Source organism: Myxocyprinus asiaticus, chromosome 23 (genome assembly GCF_019703515.2).
Source record: "Myxocyprinus asiaticus isolate MX2 ecotype Aquarium Trade chromosome 23, UBuf_Myxa_2, whole genome shotgun sequence".
NCBI classification, from domain to species: Eukaryota; Metazoa; Chordata; class Actinopteri; order Cypriniformes; family Catostomidae; genus Myxocyprinus; species Myxocyprinus asiaticus.
In genome coordinates, this window is record NC_059366.1 from 38391545 (window position 1) to 38409539 (window position 17995).

The window sequence follows — 17995 nt, forward strand, 5'->3', positions numbered from 1 at the left end:
CTGCATCCAAGCCATACATCACCAAGTGCAATGCAAAGCGTCAGATGCAGTGGTGTAAAGCACGCCACCACTGGACTCTAGAGCAGTGGAGACGCGTTCTCTGGAGTGACGAATCACGCTTCTCCATCTGGCAATCTGATGGACGAGTCTGGGTTTGGCGGTTGCCAGGAGAACGGTACTTGTCTGACTGCATTGTGCCAACTGTGAAGTTTGGTGGAGGGGGATTATGGTGTGGGGTTGTTTTTCAGGAGCTGGGCTTGGCCCCTTAGTTCCAGTGAAAGGAACTCTGAATGCTTCAGCATACCAAGAGATTTTGGACAATTCCATGCTCCCAACTTTGTGGGAACAGTTTGGGGATGGCCCCTTCCTGTTCCAACATGACTGCGCACCAGTGCACAAAGCAAGGTCCATAAATACATGGATGAGCGAGTTTGGTGTGGAAGAACTTGACTGGCCTGCACAGAGTCCTGACCTCAACCCGACAGAGCACCTTTGGGATGAATTAGAGTGAAGACTGCGAGCCAGGCCTTCTCGTCCAACAACAGTGTCTGACCTCACAAATGCGCTTCTGGAAGAATGGTCAAAAATTCCCATAAACACACTCCTAAACCTTGTGGAAAGCCTTCCCAGAAGAGTTGAAGCTGTTATAGCTGCAAAGGGTGGGCTGACGTCATATTAAACCCTATGGATTAAGAATGGGATGTCACTTAAGTTCATATGTGTCTAAAGGCAGATGAGCGAATACTTTTGGCAATATAGTGTATTTAAGAACGTTCCAATTTTTCGAGGAGGCATGTCTGCTCTAACCAACATATCTCTTAGATTACGTTGTCTTTTAAAAATCTATCTCAGTGGTTCTTTAAAAATACTCTTAAGATATGGGTCAGTGTCAATAATGTGCCAATGTTTTTTTTGGGGGGGGAGGTTGTATTCTTAAAAACGCCACCTAGTTGGGAATAACCAGTGATGCACGATACCGGAGAAGATCGTTTTTTAGTCCGAGTTATCCTATCATCATTTTTTATATTTTCCGCTCTACGCTTTGCTCGTTTTATCCAATACTCCCTATATCCCCTGTCTCTAAACATTTGAAATAAAGTATCAGCCTGTTGGTCATTTCTTTCTTTCTTTTTTTACATATTCTGTGGATTCTATGAAACTGATTAACAGGTAAGTTTTTCTTTAGAGGTGTAGGATGAAAAATATCAGCTCTTAAAAGAGAATTCCGATCTGTAGGTTTACAGTATAGATCAGTGATCAACTTGCCATCTTCTTTTATCATCATGATATCCAGAAACTTAATTTGCTCATGATTAAATTCCTAAGTAAATTTTAAATGCTGACTATTGTCATTTAGATAATTGTAAAAATCAATCAATTGTTGTTCATTACCGGTCCATAAGATAAAACAATCATCAATATACCAATGCCAATTTTTTATATATTGTAAAAAACTATCTTTTTTGGAATAATTGACCTGTTCTTCACATAAACCAACATATATATTGGCAAATTCAGGGCCATAGCTAATCCCATGGCTGTCCCAGATATTTGAAGAAAATATTTATTGCTGTACATTAAGTAATTATATTTTAAAACTATTTCTGCCAATGCTCTCCAACAATTATCACTAGGTAAAGTTTCCTGTCTCTTATGTTGGAGAAAATATACTAATGCCTACAAACCCCCTTCATGTGATATATTGGTATACAGATTCTCTATATCTAATGTGGCAAGGATACAGTTTGCCTCTATACCTTCCAATGAATCAAGTAATAGAAGCATATAGCTTGTGTCACATGTGTAAGAGGGTAATATTTGTACACAAGAAAATGTACACACTGGGGGGGGGGGGGTTGGGGGTGTCAATGATTTGTGTATCTTCTGTAAAGTATAGATAACCGGCTTTACAGGGTGATCAATCTTCATAAAATCTAACTCTTTCTTAGTAATTTCACCATGATCAAAAATACTTTTTAACACATCATGTATAATTTCTTTAAATTCAACCGTAGGGTCTGTAGAAAGTCTTTTATAAAATGTTCCATAATTTAATTGTTTTTATATTTCATATTCATAATCAGTTAAAGACTGTAAAACCACTGCCCCTCCTTTATCTGCAGGACGAATCACAACATCTTTATCTTTTTGAAATTCAATAATGCCTTGTCTCTCTGCCACTGACATATTATTCCAAATTCTAAAATCTCCATTCTTGTGTTCATTCATAGCCAAATTAATGTCCTTTTTCATCAGTCTGCAATATGTCTCTAATGAGGCATTCCTGTTCTTGGCTGAGGATTTACCTCAGAACAGAGTATCAGTCCTCAAAGATGGTGTCATCTGGGAAGTGGGCACGGTATCTATAGATTGCAGATTTTCCAGTGTCGATGGGATTAAACCTGTTAGTTAATCCGTGGTTGGCCACTGTTGCTGACGTGGAAGACCCAAATAATTCCTTTAGACAGATTTTCTGAAAAAAAACTTTTGAAAGTCTATATTCGTCTCAAAGTCTCAACAATGTGTGGTGGGAACAAACGAAAAACCTTTTTGTAGAGCTGTGTGTTGTGCCTCAGATAAAATCTTTTGGGAGAGGTTGATTTTATTTTCTTGGGACGGGCCGCACGCGGCATGCCTCTTCTTGCCTCTCCGACATTTCTTCTTCTTTCCCTTTGTCGTATCTGACCCAATTGTTGCAATGGAGAAAATTTGTTGTCGCTGTGAATGTCCAAAAAACTCACTCTGCTCCTAGATGAAGTACTGCTGTTCTCTGATGTATTATCCAGGGATGAATAGGAAGTTGAGTTTCCGCGTTGTCTGTACTGTGAACAATTGCAGTTCATTCTTTTTTGTGTACAGATTTGCGTTTGTAATCCTCTGCGACTTGATTGATATTTCTGGACATATTGATAATAAAAGAAGATGGCAAGTTGATCACTGATCTATACCATAAACCTACAGATCTAAATTCTCTTTTAACAGCTGATAGTTTTTATCCTACAACTCTAACGAAAAACGTACCTGTTAGCTTCATAGAATCCACAGAATATGTACAACAAAAGAAAGATATAACCAACAGGCTGATTTATTTCAAAGGTTTAGAGAGAGTGGATATAGGGAGGATTGGATAAATTGAGCAAAGCATAGAGCTTTCATAGTCAACTTCTCTTTGAATGCAAACAAAACTTTATTGACTAAACTACAACATAAACTAAACTAACACACAGACGAAACATGAACACAGATTCATGAATGAGTTTTGACAGAATTAATGAAATTATTTGTAACAGGAAAATTAGTCCTTACACCATGCTTTTAGAGCCCTTAATACTTCATTTAGTACACTGTGATTTGAGACAGGGTTACTCAAATTATATATTAAAGAAACACCAGCACTTTCAGCGAGAGCTTGGAAGTCTGTAATTGCGTAACGTTGTATGCCTTCAAAGCCTTGATGGCTTGGCTTGTGGAAGTTTGTGTTTAGTTGGTCTTGAAACTCTGAAGAAGTTGGAGGGTCGGTTTCGGCAGAAATCGACTATGCACGCTGGATTGATGATGGCAAATGATGATAACTCTCAGAACTCAGAGTTCGGAAGAGAGAGGTTACATTTTGGAGACGAGCAGGTGACCGCTGAAGAGTGCGGAAGAGAGGATGGAAGGAGGAATGGAATAGAGTGCGGAGGAATGGAAGAGAGAGAGAGATGGCCAGGCATGGCCTTTTAATCCTTTTGGTTTGGTCCAACCCTGAAAAGGATCTAAGCCCATCAAGTCTCTTTACGATATTACATGATCACCTCTTTCCCTCCTTTTTCAAAGTTGATTTACTATCCTTTGTGTTAAGGCCTCTTAAAATTACCGCTCGAAAAAGTACATGTTTTAATCATACATTTTATCTTAAATAAAACAAATTATAACAACAAAATGAATTCACCCATTGCTCTCCTCATGGAAAGGCAAACGTTTACATACCATACACGATATATCTGCTCTGACTAATAGTTAACTAACTATTTCAACATGGATAATACAAGATTAAGAATCATAATCACCAATTTATCAGGTATAAAAGTGATTCCAAGTCATAACACATATTTTAAAGGTTACATCAGGCTATAATCATTTGTGTAAGATGAAATTTTACAATCAAAAATAGACTATGCATTGTGCAGTGTAGAATGATGATACAATGCAGTCTTTTGATAATGTTATAGTTCATAAAATATGTATATGCATTGTTTTGTGCCTTTGGAGATGACAGAAAAGCACTAGTTTTGGTCCGGCTAAAGAGAGTTTCCAAAAGTTCAGATACAGTGAGAGTCTGTTCAATCTCTCTGTCTTGAACAATGAGTTTTAAGCATGTGATGGGTATAATGGCTGACTGTCACATGATGGTCATTCAGTATATCATTTTAAGTGTTTATGTGTTCTGACTGAATGAACGGAACAAAGGAACTTCTTTTGATTTCTGGAAACCCCAGGCTTCCAATGGCCACAGTTCTTTCTCTGGAATGTGCTTGCCACTTTTGGGGGTTTTGGGAAAAGGTTGGGTTTTTCTGGACACCCTCCCTTGTTTTGTGACAGTTACACTGATCAGATGCAGGTCAGCTCAGACTCCTTGGCGCCAGTCCGAATTTCTAGCTTCTTAATGCTTAGAGGATTTTCACGGAGTTATAGGCCATCTTGGTGTAATTCTGTCTGAATTCTTCTTAACTTTCCTTCTGCCTGGCTACTTAGATCCTACAACGCCATGTGACCTCACTTGCCTTAAGGGATTTTGGTCAAGTCTCCCATGTGCTTATGTGAGGACCGCTGTTTTTGTGGCATGCTATTGTAGTGCTGCCTACTTAAAGAGGTTACATTGTGGATAGGTAACTGCTAATGTAGGCAGTAGACAGCAAGGTGAATCATTAGGATTTGAAACTGAGCACATATCTGCAGACAGTGGCTAAAACAGATTTTAATGCTCTGATATCACAATGGGTTTAAAATGAATTGCTTGAATTTGTAATGTAATATGCAATATGGTTGATTTTAAAAATGGGAATGTGAGCATCTGCGGGTAAGCGAGTTATTAATGTCAATGTCCATGTTTATACTCAGAACAGATTGCTGAGTGCTGCTGGTTCAGGAAATGACTCAGATGAAAATGCTGATACCAATCCATATAGAGCCGTGAAGCTTTGATATAAAGCTCTGACTGGCCATACGAGCACAGGGCAGAGTGCATACATATAACACACAAGGTCAACAACAGCATTGCTATTCTTTCCTAGAAAAATCCATCCACAGCAGGTCTAAAGTAGTTTTACATGGTTTCTAGCAAGTGCAAACTGGTACTGTATGGTGATTAGCAGATCCAAGCCGGTCTACAGTAGATAATAGATCAGTTGCACTACCACCTGGTTGACCTGGATTGACTAGGGATGGGCAAAACTGCATATTAACAAAATTGACTAGTTAGTATTTTGTGAACAAAACTTTGAACCCAGTCAAATTCATCTAATTTAGGGTTTACCAGACATGGATCAGATGTTTCTTACCTGGTAGACCACATTGGACCATCAAAAAACCTGCTACCCTTTTCCAAAAAGCTTTCTTGCTTGCTTGTAGTATGAAACACGTTCTGACACACAGCTGGTACAGCTTTAATCAGTAAAGCATGACACAGATGGAATCTGTGATCCATTGCCATGGATAAACTTATATGAGATAACATTTGAAAGCTTAAAAACAAAACTTTCCAGAAACATTGTCATAAAAGAAGTTGTCATAAACGCAGCCTCATACAGCAACATCAATGATTTGCTACGCTTTTTATGTGAATGACACTTGCATTGAGTGATGAGCTTTCAAGTGAGTCATATGAATTAAAGGGCCTTAAAGGGATAGTTCACCCAAAAATGTCATCTGCTGTCATCATTTATTCACCCTCAAGTCATTCCAAACCCCTCTGACTTTCTTTATCCAATGGAACACAAAAGGAGATGTTAGGAAAAACATTAGCCTCAGTCACCATTAACTTTCATTGTTAGGAAGAAAACGCTAGTGCTAAATGGGGACTGAGGCTAACATTATACCTAACAGTTAAATAATGACAGATATTTTCACTTTGGGTGAACTTTCCCTTTAAGGTTTAAAGGTGTACACTGGAAAATGTTTCTAGAAGAGAGAGGGATAGATTCAACAACTCAGATAGGTGTGGAGGGGAATGAAGGCACAGCTGGGCTCACAGTGGCTTCTGTGGGATGGATAGAGCTCAAAGAGGGAGAGATAGAGGAGCTCTGTGGTCTCTGAAGCAGTCAAACTGGATCACACTGGCCCAGTGAAGAGCTCAGAAATGAGAGGGGATGAAAGAGACCATTGATGCAAACAGAATGAGCTAAAGACCAGACACTGAGGGGGAGAGGCCACATTTGGCCAGGGAGAGATTTCATTTGAGAGTTTTAGGAGGAAATTATCCTCTATATAGCTATCAAAAGTATTAGGTAGTAAGGTATTAGAATTATGTAAATGCAGAAATTTTGCAGTGCCCGTAGGGCTGGCTGGTATGATGGTATATACATGTAGATGGCTATATTGTTTATAATATGAACAATTTAGTATAATTGTGTGATTTTGTATATGTGTAATGGAAACGTGTGCTTCCATTGTATAAAGCTTTGTTATTTATAATAGGAGCAATTGACATCACAATGCTCGTGCTTCGAGTAGACACGGTGTAACTGCAGGCTGTTTACAATTGCCAAGCAATGACATATCTTTCTGCATTAATACAGAATTCAAATAATGTGCGGCCACATGTATGTGTATATCGACGATTGTACAATTTGGGATTTGAACGTGGCTAATTCAATCAGATTTATATGTAATATGCCACTGTTTTGTATTGTGATTTCTTTATAACTCAAGTGCAGCAGCTGTTTTAAACTGATGACGAAAAAAAAGCAGGATCAACTGCTACCATATTTGTAAGACCTATAGGCAGCTATTTTCTAGTCATGTAAGTAACACCCTGTCTACACCGAACACAAGTGGTGTGTCGCGTCAATAGCAATAAACCCATTATAATCAATGATGCTATCTACACTGGAAGACAGTAAACGGGTGTTCCGTTCCATTTTGCGCTGAATGCGCTGGCACTACTAGTGTCAACAACACAAATAAACAGTTAAAAGCATTCGTGTCGAAGCGTCCAGTGTAGACAGCCTCAAGCCGTTGCGTCTTGTCAACAGACGGGCCCTTTGTAGACAGGGTGTTAGGCTCTTATCTAAATGAATGAGGAATGATCGAGATCTCCTAAACTCTTGGTCAAGATTATGAACAAATAATATATTTCAATTCAACAATAAAATATGACAAAAGTGTCATCATAAAGTTTATTGCTTTTGCTCAAATCACACACACAAAAAAACTATTTTTTCAATCTGGTCCAGCTAATGTGCATGTGTGTTCTTGAGTAAACTGACAGGCGATGTCACATCCATCACATCTTTATGATGTCTCTCATCAGCACTCTTGGAATGCCTCTTATCCTATCAGATTAAAGGAACAGAACTAACTAGGGCTGGGTAAAAATATTCTGCTAATCACAATTTCGATTCTTAATATTCCAGGATCCATCTTTTAGGCGGAATGTTGTAAATCTATGACCATGAACTATACCGATGGGTTTTGCTGTTGCATACTGTCTCCATGTTTATATCAACGTCTACCACTAAAAGTGTTTACATACGCGTCTTCCCGCGAATGTCAACGGGGGAGGGGGGGGGGTGGTAATACGGTGGCGGATGGCGCAACTGGGCTTACTTAATTACTTAATCGTAATTGTTTTATTTTTATTGTATTTATTTTTTTATTTTTTACAAAACAGACACAGATTGGTCTTGTGATAAACCGTGAAACAAAAAAAATATAAGCATCAGCATTTCCTCACCGTCACATTGTGCTTCCGTCTTACTGGACAATTCAAATGATGTGTCATTACAGACAGAGCCAGAACTAAAAGCAAAACAAGACATTCTCTGCAAGCACTTTTCATGTGGAGTTGAAAGCTGTGTGAATCATGTAAATGCAGCTTCATGATTGCTGTAGCAAAGTGTATAGCCACGCTTAATATTGTCTAATATGAGGGTTTATGAGATTTAATGCCCATTGCAATAAATATGTAAACTATGGGGATTAGTTATTTCAATTAGTCAACCTCCCCCTTAGATTTTAAGAATCTTTTAATGTTGCTCTTTTGGTGCATTTCTGTCTTTATACTGTGGAATGCTTTGTTTGGAAAATATTAATAAAATATTGTTATATATTTGTTTTGTATTCTTTTCTTAGAAGGAACTAAAAGCACTTTGACAGGAAAAGAAGTAATGGAGTAAAAATTTCATTACATTCGAAATATGCGATTAATTGTGGTTAAATATTTTATTCAAAAACTAACACCACTAATATACATGTAATATAATATAAGTCATTTCAAGACATCATATTTATTGATGAAATATATAGAATTTGTACATTTATAAAAAATAACAATAAAATGTCACCAAAATGATGAAAAGCTAATGATACAATTTATATTTTCATAATGTACCACGTTAGAAGGTCCCCTGTATAATTAATAGTGTTAGATGAGAGAGAATATATGAAATATTCCCAAATTAATCGGAACTAAATTAAATTGTGCATACTGCATATATCGACTCTTGAACAACTTTGGCTTTGAATGTGGCTCATCCAATCTGATTTTTTATTTATTAGGCTACTGATTTGTTTGGTTTACTTGCTTTGGTTTATAACCAATATTTTTTAACCAATAAAGTAAAATTAGGATCAACCTTTGTGTATTGCAGAGCATTGCACAGACAAGCGGAGTGATACAAAAGGTAAAGTGTCCCAGTGCTGTTACTGAAAATATCAGCACTCTTGGAAGCTGGTGAAAACATTGACAGATATACAGAGAGAAACAGGGTGGAGAAATGGAAAGGACAAAGAAACAAGAATGACATAGAGAGGGAAAAGAAGTTTCCAACCCAGACAGTGATGTGCGGCTGACAGATAAGAACCTTTCTCTCTAGACATTAAACCCAAGCTTTTAGTCTATATCCGTAAGCTATCCATCAGATTATCAGCCATGCAAACACAAACGGCATGAGAAACTGAAAGAGGAAAATGCCCCAAGATATCCTAAAGTCCATTAAAGTTGGTGTGATAGGTGGAGAGAGTTTGTTGTGTCTCAAACCCAGGGGTCATCCCATCACACAGAACTAGTGGTTGACCGATATGGGTTTTATATGGCCGATGCCGATATCCAGTGAGCAGGGTGGCCGATAGGCCGATCCAATGCTGATATATCACACAATTTAATATAGTATATAACAAACATAAAATTGCTAAATATATATATATATATATATATGAACTCTTTTTAGCACTATATTTACTCAATTTCACACAAAACGAAAAAAACTTTTTTATTTTAAATGGTAGATAGCAGTATCTTCAGATTTCTGTTTAGTCATCAAATTTAAGTAATTTATTTACACATGAAGAAATTGTTAATATATTAGGAAGAAGGAAATAACAGTACACGCTGTAGTCCAGCAACCATGGATGGCATGTCCACATTAGCAATCACATTTACTCAAAAAATACTGAATCAAACCAATTGTACATACAGTGCATAGTGAATAAGACATTTACTTATAGCACACGTGAAGTGCTTTTACTTTGGGCTGCATCTGAAAACGCAGGTAGCTGATTTGCGACCTTACTTCCTAATCAGTTAATGGCTTAACTGACAGCTGTTTTGAATGAATGGAACTCTTAAGGAAACTTGTCTCTGAACAGTTTGAAAAGCACCTTATTTTCATCCTACCTCCGTATACAGCCTCCGGAGGCAGCAATTTCCTGGTTTCGGACATAGCCTTGAAGTTTAACTCACATGCTCGTGCGGATCCAGTACGAGTCTCAATCTCCTGACAGTTTAAATGGCCTGGATCGCCTGCTTGGATTGACACGGAGTGACCGTCATTATTTGTGAATCAGAGGAACTTTTGGTCCTGATCCTGAAGTTTTTTATTCTGGCTGATGGAATCCGTGCTTCAGAGAAAGATATTAGATGAGTGCTAGATGGGAAGAAAACGTCTCGGTTACTGATGTAACCTCCGTTCCCTGATGGAGGGAACGAGACATTGTGTCGATGTAGTGACACTAGGAGTTCACTCTTGAGAGCCCCAATCACCTCTGATTTATTCAGAAAAGGCCAATGAGAATTGGCAAGTGGAATTTGCATGCCACTCTCCGCCCCGGACATACGGGTATAAAAGGAGATGGCGTGCACCACTCATTCAGATTTGTGCTGAAGAGTCGAGAGAGAGTCCCGGCCATGTCAGCGGTCGGTTCAGCGCTGTGGCAGAAGGGAAACAATGTCTTGTTCCCTCCATCAGGTAACGGAGATAACATCAGTGTATAGGGGCACCGCCACATCGCGCTCTACCTGGGGAAGCTCAACATATCTCTGAGAGCGGGAGCTCAGTAGACTCATCCACTTCTGAAAGCAGCAGCCCACCCTCCGATGCTGTGACCGATAACTCATCATCATTGCGAGCCCCGAACGAGAAATTAAATCCACCCTGAGGCGGACCGCCTGCCTCGCTCGTGAACTCTATTGGGCAGAACGAGCGTGCTGGGGGATGGGAGGTCCAAGGGGACTGAGCCGGCAGATAAACTCCCATAGCCGCCCCGAAATCGCCCACGGCACTCGCCGCCTGTGCTTCAACACAGGACGGACCAGGTTGGGGAGCAGCCACGGTAGCTCTCTGCTTCACAAAGAAAGAAGAGAGCCACGACCGCAAAGTTCTCATGGGCATATTCTCACAGTGAGAACATGTCCCATCCACAAACAATGTCTCAGCATGCTGGCGACCCAAGCATTCGAGACGTCCGTCCGATGGGAAGAGATAATGGCCGCACCCAGTAGCACAAAGGCGAAAGGACATCTTTAAAAAGTCGCCAATCGTTTGTGCAGCTCTTTTAGAGGAAATTATTATTTTAAGAAATTGCTCTTTTACACCTGTGAACTCAGCTGCCGAAGCGCCCAGGGAAAGAACACCACTCGACTGTGCGAGAGTGAGACCACTGATTTGCACCTTAAATCCAGCAGCACGTGAAGTGAGGTGACGGGACGAACACAATTCGGCTCCGAAGAACAAGTCTGAATGAGTGGTGCACACCATCTCCTTTTATACCCGTATGTCCGGGGTGGAGAGTGGCATGCAAATTCCACTCACCAATTCTCACTGGCCTTTTCTGAATAAATCAGAGGTGATTGGGGCTCTCAAGAGCAAACCCCTAGTGTCACTACATCGACACAATGTCGAGTGAGTGACAGAGAGGGAAACGCTGGATTTCCGTGAGGTTTGTGAATTACATCTGTTTAAACGTATTTTCAAACGGTATATAATACAAGTTTTATTGATATATGCCTTTTATTATTAGAAAAGAAAGTAAAGGTGACAGGGACTGTAGAGGAGTGACTGTTAGAATATGTGCTTTAGAGGTAAATAAATGAGCGCTCCACAGGACGCTGGATCTGCTGAAGTTGTGTGAGGTTGGGTTATTACATCTGTTTAAATGAGATATGTGCATATTTGCAGATGGTATATGATATCAATTTTATTGATATTTGCCTTTTTATCATTAGACAAGACTGTTAAAAGCTACAGGGAACTGTTGAGGAGAGAGAGGGAGAATGAAACTGACGAGCACTTTAACATTATGAGCTCAAATGCGTCGACTGAGGCTCTGATATGCGGACCGTTTGAATGACACCGTGTTGCACACCGGTCTATTATCGTAGTAACACACGATGGCACGTAACAACAAAATGAATCGTGACTGGTCGTTTACATTTCTCAGTTGCTTCACATGCAAGTAGGTGATTTTCGCCACCCTCAAGAAACAAATCGGCCAAATGGAAAAATGTATCAGCCGATGCCGATAATTACAAAAATCTGGGGGGCCTGGGTAGCTCAGCGAATAAAGACACTGACTACCACCCCTGGAGTCATGAGTTCAAATCCAGGGTGTGCTGAGTGACTCCAGCCAGGTCTCCTAAGCAACCAAATTGGCCCGGTTGCAAGGGAGGGTTGAGTCACATGGGGGAGCCACCTCATGGTCACTATAATGTGGTTCGCTCTCATTGGGGCGTGTGGTGAGTTGTTCATGGATGCCGCAGAGAATTTATATTAAATTAAATAAATGTAATATACATTTATATGAAATAAATGTTTTGAATCTACTGGACAGCAATTTTGTGTGGTTAAAATAATGGTTCATCTGACAAAAAAAAAATACCACCTTTTTAGACTCTTTTTTTTTTATTTTTTAGATTTACGCATTTCAGTTTCATAACAAATTTTCAGCATATTTAATTGAGTAATCTTAAAAAAAAAAGATTATACAACTTTTATTCATTTAATTTAGTTAAAGATTACTCAATTCAATTTGATGGGAATTTGTTATGAAATGGAAATGTGTAAATCGTAAAAATAGGGTTATTTTTTGAGTGAAATACATAAATAGTGCGATATATATTAAATATTGTCACAAGGCTGAAAGATAGTGTGATGGATTTTGGCTGTGTATAGTAAATTTCAACACAAAAGCAGGTAATACAGGATATGTAAGAGGACGAGGGATCACAGGAATCAATGACAGAAGAGCTGAATTGTTACCGTAGCATTGTATATAGTTTATTGGCTCCCCACAAGGCTTCGTAAACCAATCTGGCCAAACGATTTGGTTGAACAGACACGTTCCCTTAGCTACACTGATTTTGTGCAAAGGAGTTTGTCCTCATTAGCTTGCTCATTAATCTAGTGATTGCATACATTGTGGCCTAGGGAACCGTACATAAGAGATGTAAATAATGCAGGGGGATGATTCTTTATGAAGTTATGAAGGGGTTTATGGGTTCTGGGAATGGTGCACTGCATTACAACTTTAAAAGCAGCTGGTGAAATATACATGAGAGAAACATTTAGGTTACAAATGATTATTACATCCCTGATGATCAATTGATGAGAGTCGCTTTTAATGCGTCACCCGAGTGTGTATGTGTGGAGGGGGGAGGAGAGAGAGCTTACCTCATAGTGTGCCACACGCTGGGACTCAGAGATCAGCTGAGCATTGCAGATGTTACAGTAGCTCTCTGTAAACAGTCCTTCATCACCTGCTCCAGCAGACTTCATCTGAACACAAACACAGAAAAAACAACAACCATGAGACTCGATTATTTTGATCGTGGACTCATCTGACTCTTTTTATTTTTTTTATTTTTTATAAATCAAGTCAAGCTATATTATTATTTCTTTCCAGTTGGGCAATAGTCGAACAAACAAGGACTTTATTACAAATCACTGTTACTTTTCGACTCCTCCCCTCCAACCACCTTTCTCCATTCTGTTATCTAATGCCAACTTTTCATGATCCAATGTCATGTGTATTCTGTTGATTCATGTCTTTTATTTTGAAATGTTTAGTTCCTGTTTCCCTTGTCATGTGATTCCTGTTTTCCCTCCATGTTCATGTGTCATGTTTTCATTGGTTTATTGTTTAATTATCTTGTTATCAGTTCTGTTTGTTCATTGGTTTGTTCCCCCATGTCCATGTATTTAAGCCTCATGTTTTCCATTGTGTAGTTGTCAAGTATTGAATGTGATGGATGTGAATGTTGTTTTGTTGCCAAGCCAAGCCAAGCCAAGCCAAGCCAAGCCAAGCCAAGCCATAGTCAAGCCATAGTCAAGTCTAGTTTATGTCAAGTTCATGTTTTTGTTAAATCACGTTTATAGTTAGGGTTTTGGATTCACTTTGTAATTAAACTGCACTTGGGTTCTCATCTTCATCATCGTCTTCGTCTTCATCATTGCCGCAGCCAGCCAACGTTAAATCCAATTAATTCCCGATGGATAAAATCCTGCCCCTCCCTACATTTTTCATGTTGAATATCCTGTTTCACTCGGAAATGCATTAGATTACCTTTTTTTACTATAAATTCTTCTCCCTGAAAAATGGGTGGCAATATATATGAAGAATGTGAATTGCCAATAACAAAAGAAGAAGAATGTGAAAATGAAAGTGGACATTGACTTAAAGGACTTAAATATTGATCTGTTTCTCACCCACACCTATTATATCACTTCTGGAGACATGGATTTAACCACTGAAGTCGTATGGATTACTTTAATGCTTTTTTTTTAAATTGTTTTTTTGAGCTTCAAATTTTTGGACCTTGCATTGTATGGGCCTACAGAGCTGAGATATTCTTCTAAAAATCTTTGTTTTTGTTCAGCAGAAGAAAGAAAGTCATACACATCTGGGATGGCATGAGAGTGAGTAAATTATGAGAGAATTGTCATTTTTGGGTGAACTATTCTTTTTAACCTAAGACTTTACAATGCAAAAGCAAATGACAAATTACATAAATACAGAAAACAGCTAATCCACACAAAGGTGGTGGAAACTACTGCATGAAGGAAGATGGCGCCGCAGATGGCTGCTTCGGTGTGGAGCTCTCTTGCGTTTGTGTTACTTTTGTTTGTTTGTCATGTTTTTTTTCTCACTCTTTCCGGATCAGTTTCATAAGGGATGAATTGCTGAATATTCGGCAGAGCATACCTGATCATTTCTTGCTGGTTTTTGATTATTCAGACGTTTTATTAGACATCTTAGTTGGAGGCACTGTGGTGCTCTACAAGCAATCCTAAAGACGCACGCGAGGGAAGAGAGCCGGCACGCTTGTGAAGCTTCGTCAATGCAGTTTTAGGAGTCCGCTGCCGAGTATTCATCTAGCAAATGTCCTCTCCCTCACCAACAAAACGGATGAACTGCTTCTGCTCACTCAAACAAATAAGGACTTTTCTAACGCCACTGCTCTGTGTTTCACTGAAACCTGGCTGAATGAAGCCATCCCAGACAGCACGTCTCATCTCCTGGGCTTCCAGCTGTTCAGAGCGGATCGCGTTGCAGAATCATCGGGGAAAACAAGAGGCAGTGGAACATGCTTTTACATTGACGAATGTTGGTGTACAGATGTAACAGCATTGATGAAGATGTGCTGTCCTAATTTAGAAGCGCTCTTCATCAACTGTAAGCCTTTCTACTCGCTGCGGGAGTTTTCTTCGTTCATTCTGGTGAGTGTTTATATCCCGCCACAAGCGTTCATGAACACAGCGTTGCAACAGCTGGCCGATCACTTCACAGACACAGAGCAACAACATCTGGACTCACTTATTATTATTCTGGGAGATTTTAAAAAAGCTAACCTCACCCGTGAACTGCCAAAATACAAACAACACATCACATGCCGCACCAGAGACAGAAATATATTGGACCACTGCTACGCCACTGTAAAAGACGCATATCGTTCTGTCCCACGTGCAGCTTTAGGACTCTCTGATCACTGTCTGGTTCATCTTCTTCCAACCCACAGGTAGAAACTAAAATCACCTAAGCCTGTAGTAAGGACTGTAAAGTAATGGACCAATGAAGCAGAGCTGGAACTACAAGCCTGCTTTTACTGCACTGATTGGAGTGTTTTGAGGCTGCAGCCACAGACCTGGACAAGCTCATAGACACTGTGATATCATATATCAGTTTCTGTGAGGATATGTGCATCCCTACTACAACATTTTTATCATTCAATAATGATAAACCATGGTTTACAGGAAAACTCAGACAGCTTCATCATGCCAAAGAGAATGTTTACAGAAGTGGGGATAAAATATTGTACAACCAGGCCAGGAACACATTGACTAAGGAAATCAGTGTGGCTAAAAGAAGCTACTCTGAAAAGCTGAAAAAACAGTTTTCAGCCAACGATCCTGCATCTGTGTGGAAAGGCCTGAAAAGCATGACCAAGTATATGACACCTCCCCCTCGCTCTGTAGAGAGTCAACTAATGGCTGATGAACTGAATGTGTTCTACTGCAGGTTTGAAAAGCCCAGTCTCACACCCCTCCTCCGCTCTGATCTTCACTTCACACACACACCAACACCTCCTGGAACCCCTCTTGCTATTCAATCTGCACTTATGGTCTGTGAGAAGGATGTGTGCCTGGTATTTTGGAAACAAAAGACTAGGAAAACTTCAGGCCCAGACTGTGTTTCACCTGCCTGTCTGAAAGTCTGCTCTGACCAGCTGGCCCCCATCTTCACACAGATCTTCAATAGATCACTGGAGCAGTGTGAAGTTTCCTGCTGCTTCAAATGCTCCACCATCATTCTGGTCCTTAAAAACCCCAAAATCACAGGACTAAATGACTACAGACCTGTCGCTCTCACCTCTGTGGTCATGAAGTCGTTTGAGAGACTGGTTTTGGCCTACCTGAAGAACATCACTGGACCCTTCCTGGACCCCCTTCAGTTTTCTTACAGAGCAAACAGGTCTGTGGATGATGCTGTCAACATCGGACTGCATTATATCCTGCAACACCTCGACAGATCTGAGACTTATGCAAGGATCCTATTTGTGGACTTCAGTTCAGCCATCAAAACCATCATGCCTGATCTTCTCTCAACCAAACTGACCCAGCTCTTCATGCCCAATCTGTCAATGGATCACCAGCTTTCTGACAGATAGGCAGCAGCTAGTGAGACTGGGGAAACTCACATCTGGGACCCTCACTATTAGCACTGGTGTTCCTCAGGGATGCGTTCTCTCTCCACTGCCTTTCTCCCTGTACACGTATGACTGCACTGCAAAAGACCCCACTGTCAAGCTCCTGAAGTTTGCAGAGGACACCACGGTCATCGGCCTCATCCGCGACGGTGATGAGTCTGCATACAGACGGGAGGTTGATCAGCTGGCTGTCTGGTGCGGTCACAACAACCTTGAGCTGAACACGCTCAAAACAGTGGAGATGATAGTGGACTTCAGGAGAACTCCACCCACCCCCCACCCCTCACCATCCTGTGGCAGCAGTGGAGTCATTCAGGTTCCTGGGCTCTACCATCTCTCAGGACATGAAGTGGGACACCCACATAGACTCCATTGTGAAGAAGGCTCAGCAGAGGTTGTACTTCCTTCACCAGCTAAGGAAGTTCAACCTGCCACCAGGGTTGGGAGGGTTACTTTTGAAATACAGATTACAGATCACAGAATAGTGGTAGGGCAGTGGTAGCTCAGCGGTTAAGGCTCTGGGTTACTGATCAGAAGGTCGGGGGTTCAAGCCCCAGCACTGCCAAGATGCCACTGTTGGGCCCTTGAGCAAGGCCCTTAACCCTATCTGCTCCAGGGGCGCCGTATCATGGCTGACCCTGCACTCTGACCCCAGCCTAGCTGGGATATGTGAAAAAGAAGAATTTCACCGTATATGTGCAAATGTATAATGTGTGATAAATAAAGAAAATTATTATATTATTATTATTATTATTGAATACATACTGTAAAATGTAATTTGTAATGTATTCCATTAGATTACTCAAAGTCAGAAACATATTCTAAATACTTTGGATTACTTCTTCAGCACTGGTAGATTTTTTCACTTGTTTTCACTATAAAAACTCTGCCAGTACAGTACGACATATTAAAATACACATATTAAAAATACATTCTCTGAAATACATAAATATCTTATGCATTGTTGTTTCTAAAACAAGATAAATCTAATTGATCTTGTTTTAAGGATTTTTAGATATTTTTACAGGAAAACAATAAAAAAAATTATAATCAATAACATGATTTTTGCCCTAATATCAAAGGTCTTACTAGAAAAAAAGAAATTATGATCTAACGTGAATTTTCTTGATAAAAAATATGATCGTGCCTGGTAACATGTGCATGTAAAATGGCTAGAAATAGCATTTTAGCTTAGCATAAAGCTGACAATTTACACAAAGTTTATTTCTATTTCTTCTGCTCCAAACTTACTTCTCTGTCTGCTCATACGAATGTAACAGATCATAAGAAAGTGTTTCACCACTGTTCAAATGCACT

General features: G+C 39.8%; 1 protein-coding gene across 6 annotated transcripts in view; it reads right to left on the reverse strand.

Annotated features, from left to right (window-relative positions):
• LOC127414077 (zinc finger matrin-type protein 4-like) overlaps positions 1 to 17995 on the reverse strand; it is a 137280-nt gene that overhangs the window by 87322 nt on the left and 31963 nt on the right. For all 6 annotated transcript variants that reach the window (XM_051651804.1, XM_051651800.1, XM_051651803.1 and 3 more), the window contains exon 2: positions 13146 to 13250. In XM_051651804.1, coding sequence (XP_051507764.1) covers positions 13146 to 13250 — 105 coding nt within the window. The remainder of the gene's footprint in view (positions 1 to 13145; positions 13251 to 17995) is intronic.